This window comes from Vulpes lagopus, chromosome 10, assembly GCF_018345385.1.
Source record: "Vulpes lagopus strain Blue_001 chromosome 10, ASM1834538v1, whole genome shotgun sequence".
Classification (NCBI taxonomy): Eukaryota; Metazoa; Chordata; class Mammalia; order Carnivora; family Canidae; genus Vulpes; species Vulpes lagopus.
In genome coordinates this window covers 74229310-74241963 of record NC_054833.1, presented here as the reverse complement: position 1 = coordinate 74241963, position 12654 = coordinate 74229310, and the positions used below count along the sequence as shown (strand labels likewise).

At 46.3% G+C, this 12654-nt stretch overlaps 1 protein-coding gene across 7 annotated transcripts in view; it reads right to left on the bottom strand.

The window, feature by feature from the left end:
- KANK4 (KN motif and ankyrin repeat domains 4) overlaps positions 1-12654 on the bottom strand; it is a 67901-nt gene that overhangs the window by 30088 nt on the left and 25159 nt on the right. For 2 of the 7 annotated variants that reach the window (XM_041771919.1, XM_041771917.1), the window contains 2 exons: positions 8326-8570; positions 1558-1645 (listed from right to left, as the gene is read on the bottom strand). In XM_041771919.1, coding sequence (XP_041627853.1) covers positions 1558-1573 — 16 coding nt within the window. In that variant the 5' untranslated portion in view covers positions 1574-1645; positions 8326-8570. Of the gene's footprint in view, positions 1-1557; positions 1646-7160; positions 7361-8321; positions 8571-9148; positions 9235-12654 lie in introns of those variants that run through there. The other 5 variants (XM_041771920.1, XM_041771918.1, XM_041771921.1 and 2 more) reach the window with 5 other exon arrangements.

Below are 12654 nucleotides of genomic sequence, written 5' to 3'. Positions count from 1 at the left end.
AATTCTGGAGGAACTGGGAAAATGAGTCAAGAGAAGAAAAAAACTAAGATATATAGACTCAGAGCTCCCTAGGATTCCCTACAGAGTCTTGGTCGGAAAGCATGCTGGATAACTAGACCCTGAGAAATGACCCACAAACACATGCCCGAGCCTAAGACTCACACAGAGATGCACAAAAGGGGACTAGGGAAAGGAGGAGATGCCACAGTGATTATCTTGAGGGACACAATGAAGTTGAGCAGGTGAGCTAATCAATCGGAGGTACTTAATGCGAGAAAGTAAAGTCCAAAAGCCTATACTCAGTTTCTGAAGGAAATAGGAAAAGCAGAAACTATAGAGAAAGTGGCCAAAAACAGAGCCGAAAGGAAGGGGAATTTAATGAGCCTCTTCCGAAGGCCACGACAGCAATGGAAGCTTTTCCCTCTTCTGCCTTTATTTCGTGAGGTGGTTGTGCCTGAAGGGAGGGGTGCCTTTCTTGAGCTGGTTGTGGGTAATCACGTGGAGCACAGCAGTGCCGAGGTTGCTGAACAGGGACAAATGAGGCGGGCAGGAATGACAAGCCCTCGGGGCATTAAGAGAATTGGCTGGTGTTCTGTGGGACTACTTCTACGAATGCCCTGAAAAGGCAGCTCTCCGAGTAGACAGGCAGACTCCTGAAATGCACAGTGACTACATTTGGAAAGAAGGAAGAGGCAGGGTTGGGTCTACTGTCCTGTCCCTAAGTCTTGTGCTGGAGAAGGGTCATGTGATTCAGGGGGATTATAGGCACTCCTGTTTCCCCGACATCTGGGAAAAGCATTTCTTTAGAAGTCAGGAGATTGGTGGGGGGTGGAACCTGGCTGGCTCAGTAGGTGGAGCATGTGACTCTCGAGGTTATGGGTTTGAGCCCCGTGTAGGGTGTAGACATTACTTAAAATTAAAATCTTTAAAACAAAAGAGAAGTCAAGAGATCGAGGTCTAGTCTATGACCTTCAGTAAGTTTCTTGGGCAGGAGATGGAGGGAATATTCATGAAAACATTTGCTGTGCTAGGTAGTTATTACTCAGCAACTTTGCATACATCATCTCATTCAGTATTTTACCAACCTTATGAAGTAGTTTTTTTTTTTAAGATTTTATTTATTTATTCATGAGAGCCACAGAGAGAGAGAGAGAGAGAGAGAGAGAGAGAGAGAGAGAGGCAGAGACACAGGCAGAGGGAGAAGCAGGCTCCATGCAGGTAGCCCGACGTGGGACTCGATCCTGGGCCTCCAGGATCACGCCCTGGGCCGAAGGCGGCGCTAAACCGCTGGACCACCTGGGCTGCCGTGAAGTAGGTATTAATACCTGTGCTAGAATGTTTGCAGAAACACCACAATCGTACGCCCCTCTTAGGCCCTCCCCTCCTACACTGACCCTGAGCTTGGCCTTGTGACTTGCTTCAGCCAGTGGTTCAACAGCAAATGTGACATATGCAGAGACTTCTGCCTTGGGCTGTTTCTAGGACCTATGATATCAATTCCTTTCCAACCCAAGTGCTACAGCCTTCCAACCAGGTTACACAGAGCAGCCTGCCTACCATCTGTCTTCTCCATCGTAGGGAATGTAGATAGTCGGTCTCTCAGGCAGTCTTCATCCGATTAGTCTGTAAAACTCCTCGAAGAGTCCTGAAAGAAAGAAAGACAGAAAAGTGGAGAGCATTAGGATAGAGGCAACATAACCCCAAAGAACTCCCATCCCTGCCTTTCTCCCGGGGGTGCCTGTGAGCTCCACACTCCTCCCAAAGTGTATCTGGTCCTGGGTATGTCTTCCCAGGATGTTAGTGGGTTGACACCAAAGGAAGTATTTGGCCCAACCCCCTCACTTGGCAGATGAAGAAACCAAGGTTCAGAAATTAATTGCTCTGGGGCACATGGGTGGTTCAGTGGTTGAGCATCTGCCTTTGGCTCAGATCATTATCCCAGGATCCTGGGATCGAGTCCCACATCAAGCTCCCTGCAGAGAGTCTGCTTCTCCCTCTGCCTATGTCTCTGCCTCTCTCTCTGTGCCTCTCATGAATAAATAAATTTAAAAATCAAAAAAAGGAAAAAAAAGTTCATTGCTCTGTGTGGGGCCTCTCAGCTTACTTGTGAAGGGGTTAGACCCAGGGCTCTGACAACTAGCACAGTTCTTCTTCCATAACATCAAAAGCTGTCATCTACTTCCCTTCCATGATGGTAAAAGAACTGTACTCCATTTTGGGGAGAAAATGGAATCAGACTACCTCTAAATGATCTATGATTTCCCAATCTGATTCAAAATAGAAGTAAGCTCATTGCAAGTTCTGAGGAGGAGGTGATACTTAGAGGTGATTTCTAACCTTGGGCAGGGCAGGAGAAGTTCAAGCTGGGTGCTCCAAAGACATCAGAAACTATTCAAGCAGAAGACTGTCCAGACTGAATTAGGATACCTTGAGTTTTGATCATAAATTCTCCCTAAAGTTTTAATCCATTCCCACGGCTCTTTCTTTGAATGGTAAACAACCTGGCTCCTGCCCCCATTATAATAAATCACCCAGGAAATTGTCTTTTTATGATTGTGACTCCATACACATCATAACAATGAATTATCTGACACCTCAGCAGTGGAAGCGGGGTTGTTTCAGGAATTCCAATGTGCTTGATGATGAATTCCAGACCAGAAAGGCATACCAGGGATGAGGGAAGGGTTGGGGAAACTGGGAATAAGAGATGGATGAGGGGTGGCTTCTAGCCACCTAGGATAGAAAAGAGCGGAACATACAAGTTAACTGGGGAAGAAGGCTGGAAAATACAAGGCCCACCAAATGAGAGGAAGTCTAAAGTTTGCCTGGCAAAATTTTGTGTATCCTGTCTCTGTGAGTGCTCTAAACCCCATTCCATGCAGCTGCCAGAGAGGCCTTCCCCTATGCAAGTGTGACAGAGCCCAGAAGGGCAGGTGTAGTTTTTGTGTGCAGAGACACTCCTTGCAGAGGGAATCCCAACACGAAGTACCTCACTTAAATTTGGGGGCAACAAGTACTTGAGTTTGGGGGTGGCATAGAGCTGGAGTAGAGAGAAGTTGGGGAGAAGGAGGGCAAGTGTGGCTACTAAGGAGGCAGCCAGTGGAGAGATCTAGAAGGTTCTAACCTGGGGCAATGGTGGTTTGCCCTTCCTAGAAAGAAAAGGTTCTAGAACCATCTAAGTGTCCATCAGCAGATGAACAGGGTAAAGAAAGTATATATAATGAAATATTGTTCAGCCATGACAAAGAAGGAAATCTTGGCCATTTGTGGCAACATGGATGGATCTTGAGGGCACTATGCTAAGTCAGGAAGACAAGCACCATATGATCTTACTTGTTTGTAGAATCTAGAAACACCCGATTTCGTAGATACAGAGAACAGATTGGTGTCTATCAGAGGCAGGGTATGGGAGGCGGGGGAAATGGTTGATGGTGGTCAAAAGGTACAAATTGCCAGTTATAAATAAGTCATAGGGATGTCATGTGCAACATGGTGCCTATAGATAACAATACTGTATTACATATTTAAAAGCTGTTAAGAGAGTAGATCTTAACAGTTCTCATCCTAAGTGTGGTATATATATCAGTACACGTGTACACACACACACACACACACACACACACACACACGAAGTGGAATATTACTCAGCCATAAAAGAGAAAGAAATCTTGCCATTTGCAACAACATGGACGGATCTAGAAGGTATAATGCTAAGTGAACTAAGTCAGAGAAAGACAACATGATTTCACTCATATGTGGAATTTAAGAAAACAAACAGAAAAAAAGAGACAAAAAACAGACTCTGAACTAGAAAGAACAAACAGATGGTTACCAGAGGGGAGCTTGGAGTGGCGGAGGTGGGGTGGGGGGAAGTTGGGCAAAATAAGTGAAGAAGAGTACACTTATAAAGATGAGCATGGAATAATGTATAGAATTGTTGAATCACCATATTGTGCACCTGACACTAATGTAACACCATATGTTAATTATAGGAGAATTTTTTTAAAGTTCTAGTCTTTAAAAAATTGTAACTATGTAAATATGGTGTTACATGGTTCGTAACTATGGTGACATAAGTTAACCAGACTTCTTGTGGAAGCCATTTTACAATGTATACAAATATCAAGTCATTATGTTGTACACCTAAAACCAATACAATATTATATGTCAATTATGTCTCAATAATCTCAATTAAAAAATAAAGATAATTTTTTTGAACAGAAAGAAAAGCAAGAGAGGGTTTTCAGGCAGAGGACACTGCAGATAATAATGCTGCAGCTCAGCAGTCTGCAGTTGGGGGGGGAGCCTCCCAGATGCTGGCGGGAAGGAGAGGCTTGGCAGTTTCAAGGTAAAGTCTGGGAAGGAGAAGGGTGAGGACATGAACTCTAAGCTCAGCCCCTTGGCCTATCTCTCCATCATCATGGTTTCTCCTCTCCCTTCTGCTCCCTTCTTCCTCCACCCCCATATCATTAGTGAGCAATAGGCAGAATTCAAAGCACTTGACATGCTCAAATTATCTCATGCAATCCTCACCATAACCCCTAGGAGATTATTATTATTGTCCCCATTTTTCAGATAGGGAGACTGAGGATGATAGAGTTCACAGGCCTGTCCAAGTCATATAACAAGCAAGTGTGAGAGCAGGATTTGCCCTTAAGTCTAGCTGAGTCGCATCATGTCCTGGGAATGAAAGTGATTTGTAGACATTTGCCCAGCCCTGATGCTATGACTGATCCATAGCTCTCTCTGTGAGGGGAAATATTTCTGATTTTGATGCTTCTCTGCTTTTCCCACAAGGATGCACAGAATGTCTTCTGGGCATAGATAAGGAGAACTACTATCTTGTAAGGCCTCTTGGCCAAAGGAGTGTGTGATCTGCTTCTCCAGGACTGGACACCAAGCAACAAGGTTCCTTCTAAGCAAGAAAGGAACATCTGGGTACAGATGGACCTTTGACACAAACTCACCATCACCTCGGACGGTTCATTCACACGCACTCCTTTGGTTGGAGTTACGATTCAGCCCTTAATGTATCAGATCCTAGAGCTACAAATAATTATGCAGCACACATTAGGTCTAATGTCACTAAAACTCTACAGAGGGGTGCCTGGATGGCTCAGTAGGTTAAGCATCTGACTCTTGATTTCAGCTTGGGTCATGATCTCATGGTTGTGGGATTGAGCCCTGCATCTGGCTCTACACTTAGCGGGGAGTCTGCTTAAAGACTCTGCTTTTCCATCCCTCAACCAAAATAATACATCTTAAAAAAAAAACAACACTCTATGGAGGCTTCTAATAGTTCTCTTAGACTTGAATTTTACTAAAATTAATTATTCTGAGCAGCCCAGGTGGCTCAGCGGTTTAGCGCCACCTTCAGCCCAGGGTGTGATCCTGGAGATCCCTGCATGGAGCCTGCTTCTCCCTTGGCCTGCATCTCTGCCTCTCTCTCTCTCTGTGTGTCTCTCATGAATAAATAAATAAAATATTTTTAAAAAATAAATAAAATAAAAATAAAATTAATTATTCCAAGGTTATAGAAATTAAATGGATCTGATACACCAACTCTCTGAAGAAGAGGGCTTAGCAATCTATTGCTCAAAAGGGCTAGACACAGGAAGGAAGGCAGGGAACTGTCATGCCCACATCACAGCACTGCCAGCCTCACCCACCCCAGCCCCGTTCTGCACTTTGGCCACGGTCCTTAGGATGGACATCTTAGAATTTAGCTAAGGGTGTGTGTTTGATGGGATTTTGTGAGTGAAACTGAAGAACAACTGCCACATCAATACATGCTGCTTTGCAACACAACAGAATATGAAAATTAGCTTTATTGGGCAGAATTTCCCTTTCAAATGGAATTTTGCGACCTTCTGAAGAATGATAAATTTTGACAGAAAGCAGTTTATTACTCAATGCCACTAAGCTGTATCCTCAGTATTCAGAACCTTATAATACCCAGCATTGTTGATGTAACTTTTCATTTGTTTATGGCCTATCCCAGGATCAAGAATGGCCATTTCAGTCCCAGCCTCTCTCATTAGCTTATCATATTCAAGATGTTTCAGGTATATATAGCTTTATCCCCTCCTGCTCTGTAAACTTGTGAAGATCGGAATCCCTACAGCACTCATTTTGTCCCCTTCACCCCCACCTCCACACCCCCACCTCCACACCCCCACATCCTATCATGTGGCAGATACTCAGTTCCTGGTATAGGCTCCGAGTTACAAACGAGAGATTGAAAGCACAAGGAGGCTCTGTAGCCAACCCAAAGTTACCCAGTTAGGGTAGAACAGGTTGTGGGACTCCCATCCCTCCACACTGCCTCTCAAAGCCAATGGGCAGTAAAGAGATGCCCATTCAAAATCCACCAAAGAGGGCAGCCCGGGTGGCTCAGTGGTTTAGCGCCTGCCTTCGACCCAGGGCGTGATCCTGGAGTCCCGGGATCGAGTCCTGCATCAGGCTACCTTCATGGAGCCTGCTTCTCCCTCTGCCTGTGTCTCTGCCTCTCTCTCTCTGTGTCTCATGAATAAATAAAATAAACCAAAAAAAAAAAAAAACCACAAAACCAAAATCCACCAAAGAGGCAGCCACTCCGACAGCCCATGTATAACATGTGTAACTGCCGGGCCACATTAGGAACAGTTGCGATTTCCCCCAGTCAGCCTGACTCCTGCAGTGTCTAACTACACCCTCTCCCACTCCACATTTACTCCCCTTTTATGATGCCATTTACAATCTCATTCCTAACCTCAAATCCGAGTACAAAGAAACCTTCCTTTACTTAGTCCTGAAACTGAAACCTAGTTCTGTACTTTTATGCTCTTCAAACCTCTCTTTATTCTGCAATAATAAAAATGCTGTATTTCATCCTCGAACAGGCTGCATGCCAAAATAAATAGCACCTTGGATTTCCTTGAAAAGAAAGCTTGGCTCCAAGCACAGCCGTATTGCCACGATAATTCTTGGAGAATTCAACCTTCCAAAGTCAAATATTTAGCCAGGTAGTGCACCACACAGCAGCCCTGTCAATCCCTGCACAATCACTTGCAAAGACAAAGCACTTTTTCCAAAAGACAAAAAAAAAAAAAAAAGAAGAAGAAGAAAGAAAGAAAGAAAGAAAGAAAGAAAGAAAGAAAGGAAAGAAAAACAACCCATACCTCTTATGGATCCTGCCAAAATGATGAGAGCTTCCTGCTTCCCCATTCCAGGGCCCCATGCCTCCCAGTGTAAATGTCCCCTGTGCGGAGACAGAAGCAGGGGGCACTGGCCAGTGCCGCGGGACACCCAGGCACCCCGGGAGGTGAGCCGCGCTCCGAAAATGATTCTGCCTCGAGTTCTCCAGCCGGCTCACTCCCCGCCGCCCCAGGAAACCAAGAGATAACTCATTTTCAGTAAATGACACGTTAACACAACCTCATTAACTCCGTTCTCACATTTTCCGGCAAGTGTCTGTCATTTTTGCCTGCAATGCAGCAGCTGGATCTGGAGCTTCGAGAAGAAGAGAGAGCCGGCGGGAGGGAAGCCGAAGCCACGTTGGGCGCCCGGGCATCCTCCCGCTGCAGAGCCTGCAGCCAGCCGAGTGGGCCCCCCGCGGAAAGCGAGGCGCTGGCTGCTGGGCCAGAGCTGATGGTTCGGGAGTTCAGCACAGCAGCACTGGCTTCCCAGCTGTTAAAGGATTTGGTCAGGTGATCCGTGACCTTGCTGGAAAAGCAAATACTGACTTCCTTTTCTCTCCCGGGAAGAGGGCAGTAGGGTCAGGCAGGAATTCAATGCTCAATAAGCTGATACCCCATCTTGCAAGAAGAGGAAGAAAGCTCAAATCCTTCGTTGGAAAGTTCATTCCCAGAGCTACTGCCACATCTAACGACACTGTAATAGCCACACGCCTTCCTCCGCTGACTGCCCCAACTCTAGGGTGCTTCTCCCAGGGGTCCTAATTAATTATGCTTCTTCTATCTCCCTGCAGCTTGGGTGGCTCATTTTTAAAATTGTTCCCAATGAGAACACAGGAATCATCCTTAGGAACTGAAACCCTCCAGTGGTACATCTCTTTCTTCCAGGCTCTGCTTGAGGAACTTCCTCCTCCACCCACCTCCTGGGGTCCCACAATCGTGCAAAGCTCCCTCCAGGCAATCCCTAGACTGCGGGCTGCGCTGGTCAGTGACTGGAAGTCCACTGGGGTAGAACAGGAAGATATAATGATTGGTAAGATCCCAGGACTAGACTGGCAGCTCCTTCTTCCTGCCACTCTACCAGTGTGACACCCCAGGACCAAAATGCACCCTATTCCGGCAAGAAAGAGAAAAGCAAGGAGATACCTACTGTAAGGATCCAGCTCCGGGCAGTGTTTCTAACTGCAGCACGGACCAATGAGTTCAGAAGGGTAAGTGCAGGAGCCAGTGAGAAGGCAGCTGTAGAGCAGGACGGTCTCAGATTGTCCCAGGCAAACGTTGTGAAGAGTCTCAGCCAGCCCACTGCAGCCACAGCTCTTTGGAACAGAGGCAGGTGTGAGGCTTGGGCTCAGAAAGAGGCTGTAAGCTCTCCAAATCCAGCACCACTAACCAGACCTGAAGGAGATACAGTGGGGTAGGTGTGGTCAAAAAGAGCCAGGAGAGCATCTGGTCTCCTGGGTGCAGGCTTGGCAAAAAGGTTATAGGAACTTCGCCCCCTTTACCTTCCGTGAGCCCTAGCCAAATGAGGCTCTCCTAGGAAATGAAGCTCCGGCAGTAAGACATGTCAAAGCAGCTCTGACCTTCACAGACACTGCCTGTCGAGATGTGCTTCAAAGGCCAGGACAGATTCCTGTCTAACCCATACTGAAATTGATGCCAGAGCTGAGTGTCACCCTGAAATGCTGTCTGCATCCAGCCCAGTACACTTGGAAAGCACTTCACATTCTGCGTCCCATTTATCCTCAAACCAGCTTGAGGCAGCCAGATGGGGATGAGCATCCCCATCGTACAGGTGAAGAAAATGAGACAACAGTCTAAGTGACCTCTCTTGGCTCACCCTGGAGTGAAGCTGGATTAAAATGAATATTGTTGGCTTTGAATTCTGTGCTTTTCCTACTACACTAGATCACACTCCTTATTTTCCTTGAAAGATTCTAGAGCATCTTGTGCAAGAGGGACGTTAAGAGACTTACCAAAGGGCCAGGCGGATGTGAGGCACAAGGCTAGGGGACACCAGCATATACTTTTCTCGACTGCTGCAAGTATTTTTCTGCATTAACTGAGTACACAGATCAAACCATCAGAATTTTAAAAAAAATCAGAAATATACCTTGAACTCTGAGGTCATATGGAAAGATACACCCAGGAGCAAACTGCTTCTCTGACAGATAAAAATAATCATTGACCATCCCCTCCAAACTGGCCAGAGAATGGCTAGAGGCATGTGCTATTTCACCAGGATACTCGGTGAAAAAAAAGCTCTCCATTTCACCAGATCCCATGACTTTCCAGCCACCCACTCTTCTATGTATTGTAGATAAAAGCATTTTATTTTCCCTCTCCCAGGGATAAATTCTTCCTCATTCAATATGGAGAGGAGAGTTGATTTCCAACCCTATGCTTTTCTTGCAAGACCCACCATCATTCTTCCTGGAGCCCTGGCAGTTCCTGCTCCTCCTCCAGGCTCCACCCAGCATCCGCTCCCCAGCAGTGGCTAGCCTTTCTGCTTCCACTGCTGTCTGCCTTCCCCTACAGCGGGTACCACCCAATTCTAATGGCTACTCTGTGTCTGTGTCCCTGACCAGCATCACAGGCTAGATGCTATGTCAAGTTTGTGAAACTGAACTTATCCATAAATAGCGATGGCTCTAAACACAGCTGACACCTCTCCAGATACTTCCTTAAGTACCAGGGGAGCACTTCAGCTTCTCTAGCAGACTTTAGGTTTTTTTTTTTTAAGATTTTATTTATTTATTCATGAGAATACACAGGAGAGAGAGAGAGAGACAGAGAGACAGAGAGACAGAGAGACAGAGGCAGAGGCAGAGACACAGGCAGAGGGAGAAGCAGGCTCCATGCAGGGAGCCTGACATGGGACTCGATCGGGTCTCCAGGATTACACCCTGGGCCAAAGGCGGCGCTAAACCACTGAGCCACCTGGGCTGCCCACTTTAGATTTTTTTTTTTAAATGGCAAATTGAAGGAAGGAAATACTAGTCCCCTAGTAGTGCCACTGATCAGCTTGGCTCAGATGCCAGGACCAGAGACCCACAGGAAAAGAAGACACACTCCTAATCTAGTTTCCCCTCTTCTTTTCAGAACTCTTTCTGGAGAGAAGTAGTCCTTTCATTTCTCTGGGCTCCACCTGAGATGTTGGAACAGATGCTGTGCTGACCACTGGGTCTCTAGGAGGAGGAGAGAGTCTTCTGTCTTTTATACCTTTCTAATTTGCCCACTACACTCATTTCACTCCACGGTCAAGCAAGGAAGTGAGCAGAACCAGGAATGTTACCCTCCATTTTCCAGATAAGGAAACAAAGCTGGTTCCCCACATTACAGAGCTAACAAAAGGCAAAGCCCCAACTCAAACTCAGATTTTGTGTCTTGCAATCCAGTACCCTTTCCTCACAGCCACACAGCCTGAACTGGGCCTGCAGTGAGTGCAGGAGACACACAAATACCAGGATGGAAGCTTCAGGATTGGTTTTGTCCACACATTTAGGGAAGGTCTTCATGGGAAATCCCAACAACTCTCTAGGAAGTTATGCTTCTTTTGGGAGGATCCCCTCCATGGCCTCTGGGCCTTGCCATGTGTCGAAACTGGCATGCCCCCACCCCTATGCCTCACTCAGACAGAGGTCTTAAGATAGTAGCATGTCTTACGTTACCACCAAGCCACCCGGAGAATTCCCAGGACCACACACATTTATCCACAAGAACTTCTCTGGCAAGAATCACGTGGGGACACGGGTTCCTTTTGCAGTTTAGAAATGGCCAATTTCTATGGCCCAGGTCCTGTCTGCCCCCACAATGGGAAAAGAGTTGGACTCTCCAGGTCAGGCAAGGTGGATATTTAGGCAAGAGGGAAAAGGAGATGAAATTATCTTAAGAATGTGCCTTTTATCTAAGCGGTCCCTTAGGCTTTTGCACTTCGCTGGAGAAGGTCAATTATTTGGCAGACTGTATGATTACACAGGGCTGAGGAGAGCACGCTCATTAGGTACACATGCCACTGAAACAGCCTCTCCAAACAGATGGGTCCCGGTGACAGCCACTCTGATGGGACACAACATAAATGGACGGAGAGAGAAATCACACATGTGAGACCTGGGGGTGTAGCAGTCCAGGAAAATCAGCTGTTCTAGATTGATCCGTTAAAGCAGGTGAAAACGTCTCAGGGAGGAAACAGGGCCAATTTCAGGCTGAGAGGAGGCTGCACTAACCAGTGACACGCATTCCCTAGAGAACGTGGAAGGCATCAAGGCCACAGGGAAAAGGCCCTCCCCAGACACTCTCAGTCCTCCAGCTGATTGCACTGCAAAAAATCCACACTCCAAGAGACAGATGGAAAGGGGCACGAACAGGCAACTCAGGAAAGAAGTCATATTGATGGTCAATATTTGAAAGGCTTCTAACCGCATGAATTAATCAAAAAGGAGCAAGATAACATTGAAACGCCATACGCTTTGTCTAACCTACACTGTGCCAGGCGCCCTAAGTCCATTCCAAACACTATCCCATGTAATTCTCACAATAGCCCCATGAGGTGGGATCAGGGGTTCCCATTGGCTGAGGCTCTGGGTAGTTAGCTGCCTGGGGATTGACACTATCAGCGCCAAGATTCAGGTTCAATTTATGCACCGTTCCTAACTATGGTACAACACAGACTTACAAATCAGAAAAGGAAATTGTTTCTAATTATTTTTTAAAAAATTTTTAACTTAAATTCTATTAATTAGGGGCGCCTGGGTGGCTCAGCAGTTGCGCGTCTGCCTTCAGCTCAGGGCATAATTCCGGGGTCCTGGGATCAAGTCCTGCATGAGGCTCCCCGCAAGGAGCCTGCTTCTCCCTCTGCCTGTGTCTCTGCCTCTCTCTCTCTCATAAATAAAATCTTTAAAAATAAATAAATAAATAAATTCAATTAATTAACATATATTATTGGTTTCAGAGGTAGAGGTCAGTGATTTATCAGTGCATGTAACACCCGATGCTCATTACATCAACATGCCCTTCTTAATGCGCATCACCCAGTTTCCCTGTACCCTGAGCTACCTCCCCTCCAGTGATCCTCAGTGTGGCTAAGGCTGTGATGAGAAGGGGACACGCCCTCCCGGAAGATTGCAGCAGCGTCGGGGCAGCCGCAGCCAACAGGGGAGCTGTGCCACTGACACCTGCCACAGGCGCACAGGCATCTTCCAAATCAAATACAACCAAATAAAACGGTGAAGTAGGAAGATGAAAAGGTCACAGGGACATGTGATTTCTTTTTCTTGCCCTAAAAAGATCACTAGCATGATATATTCTTGGAAAATAAAAGATTAACTATTTGTGGGAGAAAAGGTAGGAAATCACCATAATCCTACCACCTCGAGAAAACTAGTTTCATATTCAACGACTTTGTATATCTTAACATAATTAAAGAGCAAGTTCTGTGGTGGCTAAGAGTCTGGGCTCCAAGTCCAGAAGCCATGGCTGGAAT